The sequence below is a fragment of the Stenella coeruleoalba genome (genome assembly GCF_951394435.1).
Source record: "Stenella coeruleoalba genome assembly, chromosome: X".
Taxonomy (NCBI): Eukaryota; Metazoa; Chordata; class Mammalia; order Artiodactyla; family Delphinidae; genus Stenella; species Stenella coeruleoalba.
Genome location: NC_137152.1, coordinates 29,116,325 through 29,132,881, shown reverse-complemented (window position 1 = coordinate 29,132,881; position 16,557 = coordinate 29,116,325). Strand labels below are relative to the sequence as shown.

General features: G+C 49.7%; 1 protein-coding gene across 1 annotated transcript in view; it reads left to right on the top strand.

Annotated features, from left to right (window-relative positions):
• Positions 1–435: 435 nt before the first annotated feature.
• SRPX (sushi repeat containing protein X-linked) overlaps positions 436–16,557 on the top strand; it is a 98,744-nt gene continuing 82,622 nt past the window's right edge. Inside the window, exon 1 of the mRNA XM_079910351.1 lies at positions 436–647. Coding sequence (XP_079766477.1) covers positions 545–647 — 103 coding nt within the window. The 5' untranslated portion in view covers positions 436–544. The remainder of the gene's footprint in view (positions 648–16,557) is intronic.

The following is a 16,557-nucleotide window of genomic DNA, read 5'->3' as shown; positions in this document are numbered from 1 at the left end:
TGGGGCGTGGTCCGAAGGGTCAAACCCGCGAACTTGGCGATAATAACCTGCCGCGGTGGGCCATTCTTGGACCCCCTCGGTTATCCCTTCTCTTTCCGTGTGACTCACGTAGCTTTCTGCACAGATGACCTTGTGGTAGGGGCCCCGGATCTGGGAGGTGTTTGGGCCACCAGTGTGTGTATTCGTGGTGAAAGGGCGCGCAATTGGGGAACAAAAAGATATTTTAGGATAATCTGGTTTGCTAGGGCACGCCCCTGGCGCGCTCAGGCCCCCAGAGCGGGTGCGTGAGTGTCAGCCCCGCTTCCAGAAGAAGCGCTGGCACAAAAAGAGGGGGGTGGGTCGGAGCCCCAGCCGCGCCAGCGCTCCGGGGAGGCGGAGGAAGGAGGGCCGGCCCCGGGCGGGCGGGAGGGAGGGAGACAGGCGAGAGGAGGAGTTTTCCAGCTTGGCCTCCGCGAGCCGCGCGCAGCCCCTCGGTCGGGTTGGTCTCCTCCCGCCCCCGGGAAGCGCGCCGCGCAGCCGAGCCGAGCGCAGCGCCGGGCGCGCCATGGGGAGCCCCGCACTCCGGCCCGCGCTCCTGCCGCTGCTGCCGCTGCTGCTGCTGCTGCTGCTGCTGCTGCTTCGAGTCCCGCCGAGCCGCGGCTTCCCAGGTAGGGTAGGCGGGCCAGCCTCCCCAGCTGGGCGCCGGGACCCTCGGCTCGGTCCGGAGGGTGGTGCGGGGCGCCCTTTGTTTGCGCGGACTTCGTCTTTCGCCGCCCGGGGGAGCGGGGGACGCGGAACGGGGCTCGCGTGCGGGCACCAGGAGGGGAGAGCCGACTGTCATCCCGTCGCCGGGCGCCGTGAGCTGGAGGACCCTCTGCGCCTGGGGTTCCAGGGGGACCAATCAAACCCCCGTTGGCGCTGGAGGCGACCAGGAGAAGTTTGGCCGCGGGTTACTTTCTCACCCCGCCGGAGTTTTGCCTCTCACACAGTTGCCTGCGGCCAGGGACCAGGTGGCTGGCAGCTCATCCTGGAAGGAGCCCCTACCCCCTCCAACTCGAGGCCCCAGGCCACCCCTTGGGGCTGCAGGGCACGAGCCACAGTAAAAGACTCTCGTGGAAGGCCCGGGCGGAGCCTCTCCCGCATCCCCCAACCCCCCCTGCTGGGGATTCCGAGAAAGTCTGCACCTCCGGGAGAGAGGTGCCAGCTGAGAGCGGTGACATGTGGCAGGCGCTTGGTTAGCCCCAGGGAAAGAGGACTACACACGCGGGCTCTGCTAGACAGGGGGTGTGGCTTCTTGTTGCTGGGGGGCGTGGTCTGTAGCATCTAAGGGGACCCTGGTACTTATTAGAACTTTTCTGGTGTGGACAAAACCTTCTTTGGAGATGCCCTTTAAAAAGGTCCAGCTGACTCCCTCATCCAAGAGTCTTAAGATAGCAAAGAGCTTCGGGGGAGCTGGGGGACATGGATGCACCCCTGTCGCCCCGGAGAGGAAATCCATGGACACATTTTAGTTTAGTGTTAATGGGAAAGTGGGTGACGTGGCGGGCAAATGTCTGGCTTTACTTTCAACACTGTGGGTGGTTTAAGTCTGGGGTCTGAGAAACGAACCTACCGAGTTCTGGGTGAAGGATGGAGGGGGGAGGGTTCCCAGATGGCATGCTTGGGAGATGTAGGGGTGGCTGCTGGAAATTCCTTGCACATCCCCTTATGAATGAATGAATCAAACGTGTAAAGTGAGGAACATTTGCGTTTTGAACTGTTGTAAGTGTTAAGCTTTTTGGTAGGAACTGATTCAGGGCAAAGTGGAAAGGAGACTTTATCCTCTGTGCCAGGCAAGGGCCAGCCCCCTGTTCCCCGGGCAGGTTAGTGCCCCCACCCCCCAAGCAGGAGTCGGGTTAATATGAAGGTAGAGGGCAGGGGCAAGCCAGTACTGGACAGGGTGCAGGGGGAGAAGTTGAGAAGCTAGAAGCAGCCTTTCCTGCTGAACTGGGAGGCGTCTCTAAGCCGCCTGTACATCTGTCTGGCAGAGCCTTCCTCAGTCAAGGGGCCTCTTCTCTCTTTCCATTTGACCTTCCTCCCTTCCCTCACCCTGCCCTCTGCTCTCCTTCCCTCAGCTTCTACCCTTATACAGCGTAGCTTGCTGCCAGGACCCAGCCACCCACAGAATCGTGGGTTTCCAGCTTGGGCGCTCACTACTTTTGGGAACTGGCCCTGGCTGGCCCAGCTCCCTCTGGCGCCAGCCTGCAGGCTTCCCCCAAGTTGGCACATCCCAATGAGGTCTTTCAGGAAATGTGCTCTGCTGGGGCTGTTGATTCCAACGGAGGGTATTTCAGTCCAAGCCAGAGGTTTCGGAAGGCTGGGGAGGGGAGACTCTCTAGGCCTGTGGGTCCTGAGGCGAATCATGTCAGCTGAGTTCACCCTAAGTGCTGGGTGACAGAGAGATTTTGAAGATCATTTCAGAGGCAGTCTCTCAGCAAGTGGACATTGTGTCTCTGGTAAGAGGCCTGGAATCAGGAACCTCTGAAAGAGGGAGATGGGGATCTAGGGCCCCATCGGCATCTCCCCTCCCCCACTTATATAAACATCTGAGATTTAATAGCAAATCTGTCAGAGAGAGAGTAAATCATTCCCATTCCCACTTCTAGAAGGTCTCTGGAGTTCTTCCATCTTTGAATCTGATGCAGCTTTTCTGGCTCTCTGATTTATTCTTTGCGGCCTAGCAAAGACGCAGTGTCTATAAAAACCCACATGAAATGTATGGAAAATTCATAGCAAAGTTGTCTGTGTTGGATTGCGTTTGTATGCCTATAAGATAGTATTCTTACTCTGTTCTTTGGTTTTGCTTTTATTGAGGTATAATTGACATATAACACATTAGTTTCCCGTGTATAACATAGTGATTCGATATTTGTATGCACTGCACAATGGTGACCACAGTAAGTCTAGTTGCTATCGATCACTGTACGTAGTTACAAAATTCTTTTTTCTTGGGATGACTTTTAAGATCTACTCTCAATAGAGTATTATTAACGATAGTTACTATGCTGTACATTACATCCCATGACTTATTTATCTTAAAGCTGGAAGTTTGTACACTTTGATCCCCTTCACCCATTTCGCCCACTCCCCACTCCCCCTCCCCTCTGGCAACCACCAGTCTGTTCTCTGTATCTATGAGCTTAGGTTTTGCTTGTTTGTTTCATTTTTTAGATTCCACAGTATATTAAGTGAGATCATACGGTATTTGTCTTTCTCTGACTTATTTCACTTAGCATAATGCCCTCTAGGTCCATCCATGTTGTCACAAATGGCAACGTTCCATTCATTCTTTTTATGGCTGGATAATATTCCATTGTATGTGTATACCACATCTTCTTTATCCATTCATCGGTTCATGGACACTTAGACTGTTTCCATAACTGGGCTCTCGTGAATAATGTTGCAGTAAACATGGGGATGCAGATACCTCTTTGAGATCCTGTTTTCATTTCTTTTGGATAAATACCTAGAGGAGGGATTGCTGGATCATATGGTAGCTGTATTTTTAGTTTTTTGAGGAACCTCCATACTGTTTTCCATAGTGGCTGCACCAATTTACATTCCCACCGACAGTGCACAAGGGTTGCCTTTTTTCCGCATTCTTGCCAACACTTGCTGTTTCTTGTCTTTCGGATAATAGCCGTTCTGACAGGTGTGAGGCGCTGCCTCATTGCGGTTTTGCTTTGCATTTCTGTTTTATTATGTTCTTAAATGAACTCTTTTTATTTTATTTATTTTTGGCTGCCTTGGGTCTTCATTGCTGCGCACGGGCTTTCTCTAGCTGCGGCGAGCGGGGGCTACTCTTTGTTGCAGTGTGCGGATTTCTCATTGCAGTGGCTTCTCTTGTTGTGGAGCACAGGCTCTAGGCGTGCAGGCTTCAGTACTTGTGGCACGTGGGCTCAGTTGTTGTGGCTCGCGGGCTGTAGAGTGCAGGCTCAGTAGTTGTGGCACACGGGCTTAGTTGCTCCGCGGCATGTAGGATCTTCCCGGACCAGGACTTGAACCTGTGTCCCCTGCATTGGCAGGCGGATTCTTAACCACTGCACCACCAGGGAAGCCCTGAACTCTTGAAGCCTCATTTACATCTGAGATTTTGGAGGTTCACTGCACCTCCTTCTGCAAGCAAGGCTGAAGATGGAGGATGAACGCCATGGCCAACTAAGAAAGGCTCCATGAATCTGATGCCTGGAGAAAACTGGTAAAGTAGTGTGGTTTCACCAGCCAGGAAAACCGAGTGCGGTTGGCTAAAAGCCAAACCAGAGCACACCAGCCAAAGCAGTCTTTTAAAATGCCACATTTGGAGATAAGTATTAGGAACTGAACACCTGGCTCAGGATATACAATTAAAGTCACATTAGGAGCAGGCTAGGCTAGATATTTCTATTTGGGTTTAAAACATGTAATCAACTGACAAAATTCCTCTGCATTAAAAAGGAAAATGCTGGGGAGAGCAGGGCATTTTCAACTGGCATTTTCTTATTGATAACACTTTCAGTACGGTATCCTGCTATTACTGTTTCTCATTTCCCAGATTTGTGAGCTGAAAGAGACACCAGAAACCATCGCTAAAGCACCGTCTTCAGACCTTCCTCACACCGTAATTGAAATATTGCCCTTTTCTTTTCGGTGATTTCTATAACATTCTCACTTTTAGTCTCTCTTATAGCAACTCATTCTACTTTTTATGGCCAGATACTGCTCTTTTAAGTACAGCTTTACTTCAGTACTGGTTTTTTTTAACATTTTATTTCTAATTTTTAAAATTGAGGCAACGTTAGTACTGTTTTGATCGCATTGCTCTACTCAAAAACATAGAGCAGGACTTCCCTGGTGGCGCAGCGGTTAAGAATCTGCCTGCCAATGCAGGGGACACGGGGTTCGAGCCCCGGTCCGGGAAGATCCCACATGCCGCGGAGCAGCTAAGCCCGTGCACCACAGCTACTGAGCCTGCGCTCTAGAGCCCACGAGCCACAACTACTGAGCCTGCGTGCCACAACTACTGAAGCCCGCGCGCCTAGAGCCCGTGCTCCGCAACAAGAGAAGCCACGGCAGTGAGAAGCCCGTACACCACAACGAAGAGTAGCCCCTGCTCGCCGCAACTAGAGAAAGCCCGTGCGCAGCAACGAAGACCCAACACAGCCAAAAATAAAATAAATAAATAAAGTTATAAAAAAAAAACAGGGCAGCTGGCCACAGCCTAATTTTCCAGTCCTTCTCTCCTAGCTTCCTAAAATCTGGCTAAAGTAGACTACCTGTTTTTATGGACCTGGAGTCCCATTTTCCCTCTTTTTGGTGATTACTGCTTTCTGCACCTGGAATGCTTCCCTGCAGCCACATGTGTGTCTAAATTCTGCCCATTGTCCAGCGACACCCCCCAGTTCGATGAAACTTTTACTTGATCCTTTGATTGGGAAGCGTCTGCCTTCCTTTAAACACCCACGGTGTTTCATATCTCTCGTGTGATATTTATCATACATGCCATACCTTACAATGAGCTATGCATTCCTTTACGCTTGTAGATTCTGAGCTCATGAAGGAAGGGCACTGCTCTGTCTTACCCCTCTGTATTTCCCACGGTGCCTAGCCAAGACCCTGGAGCCAAGTGGATATTTGTACTTATCGAGTTAATAGTTCCTGCAATTCGGGTGACAGACCATTGGCCGGAGGAGCTGAGAGAAACACGCGTGCAGGTAAACAGGGCTTGTGCCACCATGAACCTACATACACAGGGACGATGCCTTGCTGGCTGTAGAGGTTTGCTTTTAAATCCGTGAACACCCTCCCTTTGAGCAATAACCTTCTCCGCTGGGGTTTGTAAGATGAGAGACACTGCAGCCACAAGCCGGAGTTTGCATTTGTTATTTTTGTTGGCCGCTTTGCTAGAGCCCCTTCCAAAGGGGTTGAATGGTTTCCTTAGTCAACGCAAACATGTGTGCTACATCAATTCCCCTTTCAGAGAATGCAACTCAAATGGGTAATTGAAAGTGAAGATTGAGTTTCACGAGAAGAAGGTTGACTTGCCAGGTTGTAACGTAGTCTGAAATTCTAGCAGCCAAATTATGATCAATACCCAGGTTAAGGATTCATTTCCAAATAGCAGTGTGAATAATCGCCTTGCCTGGGTTCCAGTTCATAAGGAATTTCTCAAGCCAGCCCTTCAGTTCTTTTTTTTTTTTTTTTAACTTTTATCGGAGTATGGTTGATTTACAATGTTGTATTAGTCCTCAGTTCTTGATTGTGTGATTTCTTGACTGTCGGCTTTTATTGGCCATTGTTTATGGCGTCTTTTAAGCCTGGATCTTTCTCTTGGATATATGAATTCTGCCTTCTCTCTTGGAACCTTGGCTGTATCCAGAGACTTTCTTTTTAAAGTGGACATGGAAGGATGGAGTGCATGGGATACTAGGATGAAAACGGTAGGGAATTCCTTCTGTCAATAGCTTTCTGTCTTGTGGGGAAATAGACACCAGGTTATCCATGGGGGTAAATATTATAACACAGATGGGTCCACAAGCCCTGTGAAGCACAGAGAGGAGCCACGCAGGAACCCTGGGCCCGGAGATTGCAGAGTGATGTTGAGCGATGCTGATGCCAGTGGTAGTGACAACTACAGGCCCAAGGAAGGTTAATGCAGGGTGTCTCTGGGCTTCCTTCTCTAAGAACATTTTGAAATTGGAAACAAAAATCTGTGTGGGTGTTCTTTTTCTGGGGAGAAGGCCCTATCCCAATTCAAAATCACTCCTCACCAGATACTTTTGTGAATTCTATGAGAGAATGTGCACTTAATGGGCACAAAAGTCAACATAGAAAGTGCGATGAAGTTGCCAGAGTAGGGGAACTTTGAACCAATGATCAGGTGGCCTCCGGAATTATAACGAGCGGTACAATTTCCCATTCTCCTCATTTAAAAATCGACACCAAACAACACAGTCCTAATCATAGGTGGTAATTACCTGCAGGTCTGGGCTGGCATCTTGGCACAGCACGGTGTCACTTAGCACAGTGTCTGGGACTAGGGGCAGGATCTTTAGTGGCTATTTGTGGGTTGATTGAATGATTGAGGTCATTGTGACAGGGAATCAACACATTCTATTTCAATATCCCTGCAGGATTCAACCAGAATTTCCAAGCTGCTAATCCCCAAAGAGAAAGAAAGGCGAGGTGTCAGAGGCAATTGGCAGGACTCTGAACGAAAGATCCATTTGGACAGGCAACAAGTTGGGGCATAGTTAATTGCTGAGGCTCTTGAATTTCAAATCACCCCAGGACAATCTTCTAGGAGACTTAGAAACACCAGGGACTTTGGGGGGAGGGGGCAGGATTTTTCAGATAAAAGATTTAAGGATAAAGCTTCTTTGAGAGAAAAGTCGCTGGTAGCTTTGCTGAGCTCCCAAGTTGCCCAGATGATAATTGGTTGCACGTGGGTCTTACGGGCACACTCTAGGCTCAGAAACTTCTGGAGTCATCATTCCCGAGCTGAGTGATTCACTGCCCCGTAATCCTTAGCTCATACTGCATGCCTCTTTATACGTTGTTCTCCAGGGAGAAGATAAATGGGTTTGGACATAGTGGCTTGGATTATCCCAGAGGTTTGGTGTTGTAAATTGAGTATATTGGTTTTAAAGCTTTTTTTTTTTAATGAGTAATAGATCCAATTATAGAATTTGGGGGTGGACTTTCTGCCTTGGCCTTGGAAGATCGTTGCCCTGTTTCTTCTGCCCTGCTTTTACAGTGACCTGTTGTGTGATGGGTTCCATGCTGTTCCCCCTGTTGTCACTGGCTCTTTGCAGCGTCTGCCCAGTTAGGGCTGATGAACATCTATCTCTTCCATGCCGAGCGCAGCCCAGGACCCTCTGCTGAATGCCTCTGGCCTGCCGCTAGCTGTGTGGGTGGCTGAGCTGATGACCCTACCAGTCCCAGGGATTCAAGAATGTTCCAAAACACTGGTTCAATGAGGGCCACGGGGCGAGCGAGAATTGAGCCGAGCTTTGGCAGGCCCCTGGTGGAGGGGTGAGGAAGCGGTGGCCTGGCCACGTCCCCGGCCTTCTGAGACTCTGCCCCCAGTGTGGCCGTTCCCTCTAGGAACTCTGACAGACTTGTTGCCACTGACTCAGCATTTGCCACACAAAGTCTCCGGTTCCTTTAAATATCTGAGGTTGAAATCCTGTTTCCACTTCGACTCGAAGTCCGCTTTTCAAAGAGGAGGGTCATACTATTTCACCAGGAGCTACTCACGGACCCGACGGCCTCAGCCACGTGGGCAGGCACTGGGGTCTTGTTCATTCTGTGCCCTTGTGGCCGAGCAGGGAGCCTGGCCCCCGGGGGACTCTCGGTGGGTCTCGGTGAAATCTGTAAGGGAGCACACCTCTGGCCGGGACTGACCTGCTGATTGGGTGTCTCGGGCTCTATCTAGCTGCCCACAGGAGCTTCTCATCCACATCCAGGCTCCCCTGCATGGGCCACCTAATTCATGTGGCATCTCAGCCTGGGAGGGCGCCCGAGACGTAACTCCCCACGTCTCAGTGATGAGTCCCTGAGGTTCAGTGAGTGGAAGGGATTTGTCTGGGGTCACACGGGGAGTTAGAAGCAGAGCTGGCCTTAGAACTCAGTCCCCCGACTCCAGGATTCCCTTTCCTCCACAGGCAGGGACAGAGTTCAGTTTCTGAGCAGCCACTACACATTAGGCATCGGGCCGGGCACCAGGGATAGGCAGGCAAGGATCAGTGGCACCTCGGGCACTCCCAGAGCCGCGCCCTGGTGTATTTCCGCGTGGTTGTTCATACCAACACTTGGCCGCAATCTCAGAGTCTCACACCCGGGGCTGCTTGGGTGTTCCTCAGGGCTCTGAGAAGTTGCTGCCCCAGAGCTAGCCCTTGCCCCGTCTTGTCGAGGTCCCAAAGGATCCCTCTCTATGCCACTTGCTTTGAGCACCGCAGCTGATAGGTCATGCTGTTTTTAACAGCATTATTGTGATATTATCCACATACCATTTCCCCATTTAAACCACTTCAGTGACTTGTAGTATATTCAGAGTTGTGTATCCATCACAGTTTTAGAACATTTTCATTACCCTCCAAAGAAACTCCACACCCTTTAGCCATTGCTCCCCACGCCCTCTCCGTAGGCCTAGGCAACTGCGGAAGTACTTTCCGTCTCTAGATTTTCCTATTTTTAACGTTCCATATAAATGGAATCACACAGTATCCTTTCGTGTCTGGCTTCTTTTGCTTAGCATAATGTTTTTAAGATTGATCCATATTGTAGCAGGTATCAGTACTTGACTCCTTTTTTATGGCTGAATTATATTCCATTGTATGGACAGACCACATTTTATCTGTTCATCAGTTGATGGACATTTGAGTTGCTTCCATTTTTGGGTTATTACGAGTAATGCTGCAGTGAATATTCATATACAAGTTTCTGTGTGGACTATGTTTTCATTTCTCTTGGGTAGATCCTTAGGAGTGGAATGGCTGGGTCATATGGTAACTCTGTGTTTAGCCATTTGGGGACCGGCCAGTCTGTTTTCCAAAGTGACTGTACCCTTTTACATTCCCACCAGCAGTGTGTGATGGTTTTGATTTCTCCACATTTTTATCAGCTCTTGAGATTATCTGTCTTTTTGGTTAAGTGATGTCATGAAAGCTCAGTTCATTAACAGCATCCACTCAAGGGTTGAGTGACAAAGCAGTGTCTGTGCTGCCAGCTGTGGCAGGATATTGGCGAGAGTCATCTAAGGATGCCTGCCACCCTCTCACTGCTGGCTGCAGGGCGCGGCTAGTCCATAAGGTGCCTTTGGGTGGATTAGAAAAAGATGCCTTGTCTAGGCACGTGTAATGCGTGGGCACAGGGCTTGGTCAGGGGACAGACTTTGTGCTGAGTAGGAAAAGGATAGAGAGGCAGGCCCAGAACTCAAGACTTAAAGAGTGGAGGGCAGCACGGTGTGAGACCCCGCCTGCTCTTTGGACGGGTGTGATGGTGGGTGCTGTGGTGTAGACAACTCCCTGGACACCCATCTGTGCTGCAGTCCTGGGTGTCCGTAGCTCAGCTCCAGGTGGGAAAGAGCTATGGGCGCCATGTGCTTTGACAGTTTGCTTCTATTAAAAAGAAAAACAAAACAAAAAGCTGTGCTTGTGTGTCAGCGGCATCCTCGCGAGCTTGAATCCTTGGGTCACCTGGGAGCCTAGCAAGCGAGTCAGAAGCTCAGGCCCCACCCGAGACCTAGTGAATCAGCGTATGCATTTCAACAAGGTCCCGCAGATGATTCTTATACACAGTGAAATTTGAGGACTGGTCCGCTGGGTGAATTCAGCCCTTTGCCAAGACGGAGTGGCTGGCCTGTTTATAAGGGCCGCCAAATAGCTGTCCTCCCTCCTCTCTCCCTTCTTCCCTTGGCTTTGCCGTCATCATGGCATCTTCTAGACTTCCTTTCCTAAGTCCCCGACATTCCTGAGATAAGCGTGTACAGACTTTCGTTTTCTGCTCCCTCTTCTAACTCAAAAACAAACCCAACTCTTCGGGGTGCACTCGACTTCATCTCCTTTGAAGTCCTCCTGCCTGGAGTGCGGCCAGCAGTAGCAAAGCACATCTTCGGTGATCTTCGGGTAACAGGGTCCTCACGTGCCTTTGCCCAGCAGCTCAGCTGCAGCTTAGAAATAACTGCAGCTCTTTAAGAAAGGCCACACAGGGCTTCCCAGGTGGCGCAGTGGTTGAGAGTCCGCCTGCCGATGCAGGGGACACGGGTTCGTGCCCCGGTCCGGGAAGATCCCACATGCCGCAGAGCGGCTGGGCCCGTGAGCCATGGCCGCTGGGCCTGCGCGACCGGAGCCTGTGCTCCGCAACGGGAGAGGCCACAGCAGTGAGAGGCCCGCGTACCGCAAAAAAAAAAAAAAAAAGGCCACACGAGTGTGATTAGGGCGGTCCCTGCCTCTCTAGCAAAACCCTGTCCTGGGATTGAGAATTTCTGCAACTGACCAACCCTTAAAGACACAGGGGCTACACATCTTTGTGCCAGAGACCGGCGCCGCCGGGCTTAGGGAGAAGGCAGCCCCTTGGAGGATGGGTGAGATTGACACCAATGGGGAAGTCAGGACAGCACACCCCACCCCTCATGTGAAGCCCCCCAACCCCCCCTGAACTGGGCAAGTCAGGAAGGCTGAACTGTTAGCACTAAAAGGGGGGCCCTCCCACCGTTTCAGGGCTTTGAGTGAATAAGTAGTTCCCAGCCCAGCAGTGGTATTGGCTTGGCCCAAAAGTTTGTTCGGGTTTTTCCGTAAGATGGTATGGAATAACCCAAACGAACTTTTGGGCCAACCCAATATCTGGACAGGCTTCATCGGGATTACCCAGGGAGTCTGGTGAGATGAGGTTTCCCTGATCCCCCCTCCTCTGTGTGTCTTGCTTTGGCAGACCTGGGGTGGGGAGAGCAGCAATCTGTGGTAGGGGTCTGCAAACTAAGTCTTGCCAAGCCACAGCACCCCAACTCCTGGCTTTGTATGACCAGTGAGCTAAGAATGGTGTTAAAATTTTCAAGTGGTTGAAAAAAATCAAAAGGAGACTACTTCGTAACACGTGACAGTTATCTGAAATTTAGATATCAGTGCCACTGGAACCCAGCCACACTCATTTGTTTGGGTGTTGTCTGTGGCTACTTGGTGATAAGTGGCTGAGTTGAGTAGTTGTGACAGAGAACATATGGCCTGCAAAGCTGAAAGTATCTACTCTCTGGCTCTTGACAGAAATAGTTTGCCAACCCCTTAATTAGGGCCTTGCTACTCAGAGTATAGACTGAGACCTGCTTGGTCAGGGAGCTCTACAGTCATGTAGAAACCAGACCTATGAAATCAGAGCCTCCCTTTAACAAGATCCCTAAGTGTTTGTGGCTCCTGCGCCTTCACCATGATGCTCAGCTCAGGACTCGTCTCGGCCTTAGTCAGGGGGTCTTTTAAGATGCCTAGGCCCGCATGCTATAACTAGCCCTGAACACATTTATCTGACAGATAACTGGATGTTTCATTCTCTCTGTTTGAGGCTTGGTAACCTCCTGATAGCCTCTAGAAACTGGGACCGTTTATTCTCACCAATTCTTGGCCAAGGCCTAGGGTCCTGATCCAAAGCTGTAGGCAGACTGGCCTTGGCTACCTCCTGAGACGTCCTGGATGCTGCATGGGTTTCTGGACCGCAGGCTCGGGGCTCTCCAGACCTGCTGCCCTGCCACAGTCCTGCTCTATGGTGTGGCCTGAAGCCCTTCACTGCCCCTTACCCCGATCGCTGCTGAGGCTTTGACTTGGCTGTCTGCCTCTTGCTGGTGGCTGTTCCTTCAGGAGCCTGTGATCTTTCTGCTGGTCAGGACCATCCCTAGTAGAACATTTTCCCAAAGTGGCTTCCTTGAAGCGCTGCTTCCCAGAGAGATTCCTAGATGTTCTATGGGCAGCAGAATGCATGGTAAATAAGTTCCGTAGGTTTCTTTACTGCAGGATGGCTCAGGGTCATCGATATGCTAACGTAATTGTTCCCCTCTGGGAGAGAACAAATAACAAGGACCACAGAATCTGAAAATGTGGTCCTCAGACCACCGGCAACGGCAGTACGTACAAACTTAATAGATGCATAAATTCTCACGCCCCACCCCAGAGCTGTTGAATCAGAAGCTGGGCCTGGGGGAAGGTAGGCCAGCAACCGTGTTGTAACAAACTCTCTAGGTGCTTTTGATGCCCGCTCGAGTGTGAGAACCACTGGTGTGGACATTTCCAAGTTATTTTCTCACAGCATCTTAATAGACTAGTGTTTCTTATTTGTTGTTTTTAAAGGGAACTGTGTTTTGGGTTTCAGCACAGGTCCTTTGGGAAGATGACATTGAATTGCCTGAAGCATTTACTGGTGGCAGTGAGCACTGCAGGCTATAAAGAGGGGAAAGAACGAAAAAAAAAAATCTTTGGGTAACACCATCTGTCCCACTTCTGGCCTGCTAGGCAGTTCTGTGCCTACTTGGTTAAAAGAAGTTTACTCCAGTTGAAAGCTGCCAACGTTTGGCTGTTGTAAACGTTGTGTTCTTTGCAACATTTTTGTGTATTAAAATGTGAAGAAAGCTGGGCGCAGCCATTGGGATGTATTTCTCTCCTCCTCTAAACATTGTCTCCTTTCAGAATACTCTTCTTTCCTCTTCTGCAGAATTTCCTCGTGCAAATCCCAAACCCATCTTTCCAAGTCAGTGAGGTCCAAGTGTCTTTTGCTGGTGCCCTTGCCCACAGTGAGTGGCCCTCTTTCTGTCCATGGAAAGTCTCAGGAAGCTTTCAGATCTGAGGAAGTGGTTTGTCCCCAGACAGAGCCTCTTAGCCCAGGGTAGCTGCGCGTTCCTTCTCAGAGCTCAGCTCCCTCCCTTTCATTCTAGAACTTTCTCCTTTGCTATCAGGGCCAGTGGTGTTACAGCCTTGGACCTGCAGGTGAACGCTTTTCATTTCTTTGCCATCAGAGAGTTTGTCAATGCTGTACTGTCACTTAGTTTGAAAATCCCAGTGGCAGTGAGGCTCGAGCTTGAAGGTGAGAGGAATCCCCCGAGTTCTGCTGCCCAGATCTTTTCTGTATCTTTGTTTAAATGGAGGTGAGGCAGCTTCTCGATGTGGTTTCGCCTTCTGAGCAGAATTGTAAAGAAGCAGAAGCACCATGTTTGCCAGGAAACAGAGGCGATGTGATGGCCCCCCAGTGTGAATATGGAGCAAGAGAGAGCTCGAATCCAGCCTCAGAGCCTCCCTCAGCCAGTGCCTCGATCAGGAACCTTCTGCTGAAGGCCTCGCTGCAGCCTCGCTCCCTTCTTGGATTTTGACTGTGTCTCAGTTGACCTCTGTGGAGGACAGTTGAGCCTTTGGAAGACCACATACGCTGTTGCTTTTGTTCCGCTGTCTGGTTTTACTTTAAAGGCTAGACCTTTTTTGGTTCTGACTATGTTGAATGCCAACAGTCAGCCTCCAGGGCTTCGGGAATGCCCTTGGTGGGAACCGGAGTTGGCATTTGCTGAGGGCCTTTGCTTTGTGCTGATCTCCACAGAGTTAGGTGCCTTTTTCCTGTTTTGCCTCTTTTCCAGCTTTAGACAATGAGCCGAAAATTAAATAATAGAAGGAGACTAAACTGGGAAAAAAAAAATTTCCCTTGGACAAGGGTAATGCCTTCATTTATAAAAGTTATCCTTTTAACTTTCTTTTTGTTAGCCGTGTAAAATATGACCAAAATTAAAATGGCGCAAGCCACATGCTGTCTTAATTGTCTCTGCTAATTCAAGGCGGAGGGCCTGGGGACGGTGGGTACCATCAACTCTGCCTAAAGTTGTCCCTATGGGGTCTTGTGCAAAAGAGCTTGAATGGAGGATGGAGCATCCTCTCAGGTGAAGCAGCTGTAGAAGCAGGGACATCTCTGAGACCTCATGCCTGGCGGGGGTCACTCTCTTACCAGTCCCCCACCTTACCACTATTATTTTCTTTTCCTGGATGAAATAAAGTTAAAAGTGGAGGAGTAGCCTTAATGGGGAAAGAAATTACATAAAGCTGAGGTTTGGATGCAAAAGAGGGAGGAAGAGTCCCCAGTAGGATGGAGCCACGGTTGCCCAGCCAGCGGTACGTTTATTGAGTTTCCTCCCTTCCCTGCCTCTCTTCCCCAGTCTGTCATTGTGAGTGTGCCTCCCGGGATGCCTCCCAAATGAACCACCTGCACCTTATCTTAGAGTCTTCTGGGGGCATTCACACAAATAATGGCTCAGCTGGAACTTAACCCAAGATTCAGAGTTCTTTCTACTGCTGAATTGATGCCTGCTGAATAGAGCTGTCTAGGTTAGGAAGCGAACTGTAAGGCAGACTTCTACGAGGAAGCTTGAGGAGTGTTTCAGTTAGCTATTGCTGTGTAAGAAACCATCCTAAAACTTAGTGACTTATAACAGCAACCACCATTTATTTGTCCATGGTTCTGCAGTTTGGGCAGGGCTCAGTGGGGATGGTTCATCTCTGCTTAATGTGATGTTGGCCGGGCCAGCTCATATGGGGCTGGCAAATCCAAGATGGCTCCCCTCCCGTGTCTGGCACTTCATCTGGGATGACCGGAATGGCTGGGCCAGCTGGGCCTCTCTCTCTACCTCTTTACAGTCTCCTATTCTCTATGTTCTCTCTCTCTCTCTCTCTCTCTCTCTCTCTCTCTCTCTCTTCCCCCCCCACAGTTGCCTTTCTCCCCAGCAGAGTAAATGGACTTTTTAACATGCAGATGGCTTCCCAGGGGATGAAAGCCAAAGCTGCCAGGACACTTAAGGCCTAGGCACGTCACTCCCGTCACGTTCTATTCATCAAAGCAAATTGCTAAGCACAGCTGCTTTCAGGGTGGTGGTGGTAGTGGATAGATTCCACCTCTTAAGATGGGAAGAGTGGTATACATGTGCAGGGTGGGAGGAATTGTTGGTGGCCAACTTTGCAAGCAATCCACTACAGAGCTGGTTTGGAAGAGTGTATTGGAAATGTGAGCTTAATTTCCCAGGATGTTTCCTGGGAGCATTCTGATTAATTGCTGGACCCCAGGTTAGCTATCCAAATGTATTAGGCTGTTTAGCTACAGAATGTGGCATGCCCAGATTCATTGCAGGTCCATAGAACGGAATAAATGCGGAGTCCTGGGAATATCCAAGGTCCATTTCCCAATGCTGACTGGTACTGGCATCACCTTTGTTCTTTACTCCCTAGTACTTCTCTCTCTTATTTTCATCAAAGGCACACTTTATTAAAGAAGAGGTAACTCAAAATAGATCATAGATTTAAATATAACACTACAGCTATAAAACTTCTTGATGATAATGTGGGAGAAAATCCTTACAAACTTGAGTTAGACAAGGCTTTCTTAGTTATGACACCAAAAGCATGAGCTATAAAAAGTAAAAAAAAAAAAAAGAAAAAGGGGGGCTTCCCTGGTGGCGCAGTGGTTGAGGGTACGCCTGCCGATGCAGGGGATGCGGGTTTGTGCCCCGGTCCGGGAAGATCCCACATGCCGCGGAGCGGCTGGGCCTGTGAGCCATGGCCACTGAGCCTGCGCGTCCGGAGCCTGTGCTCCGCAACGGGAGAGGCCACAGCAGTGAGAGGCCCGTGTACTGCAAAAAAAAAAAAGTACTTCATCCAAATTTAAAACTTCTGTTCTTTGATAGACAAAGTTAAGAGAATGAAAAGACAAGCCACAGACTGGAGAAAATATTTGCAAAGACATATCTGATAAAGAATTTTTATCCAGAATATATAAAGAGCTCTCTAAACTCAATAAGAAAACAGGTAACCCAGTTTAAAGAGTGGGGGAAATATTTTAACAGACACTTCACCAAAGAAGATATATGAAAAGATGCTCAACATCATTATTCACCTACTAGCTGGATAAACTTGACCAACCCCGTTCCTGCTTTTATCTGCCAAATGTGAACAATGCCACCTGCTCTCCTAGGGGAGTGATCTGTAATGCACTGTGCAAATATAAGTTATGGTTAGAACTCCCAAAAAACAACTTGCACACATTTCTGTTCCTTGT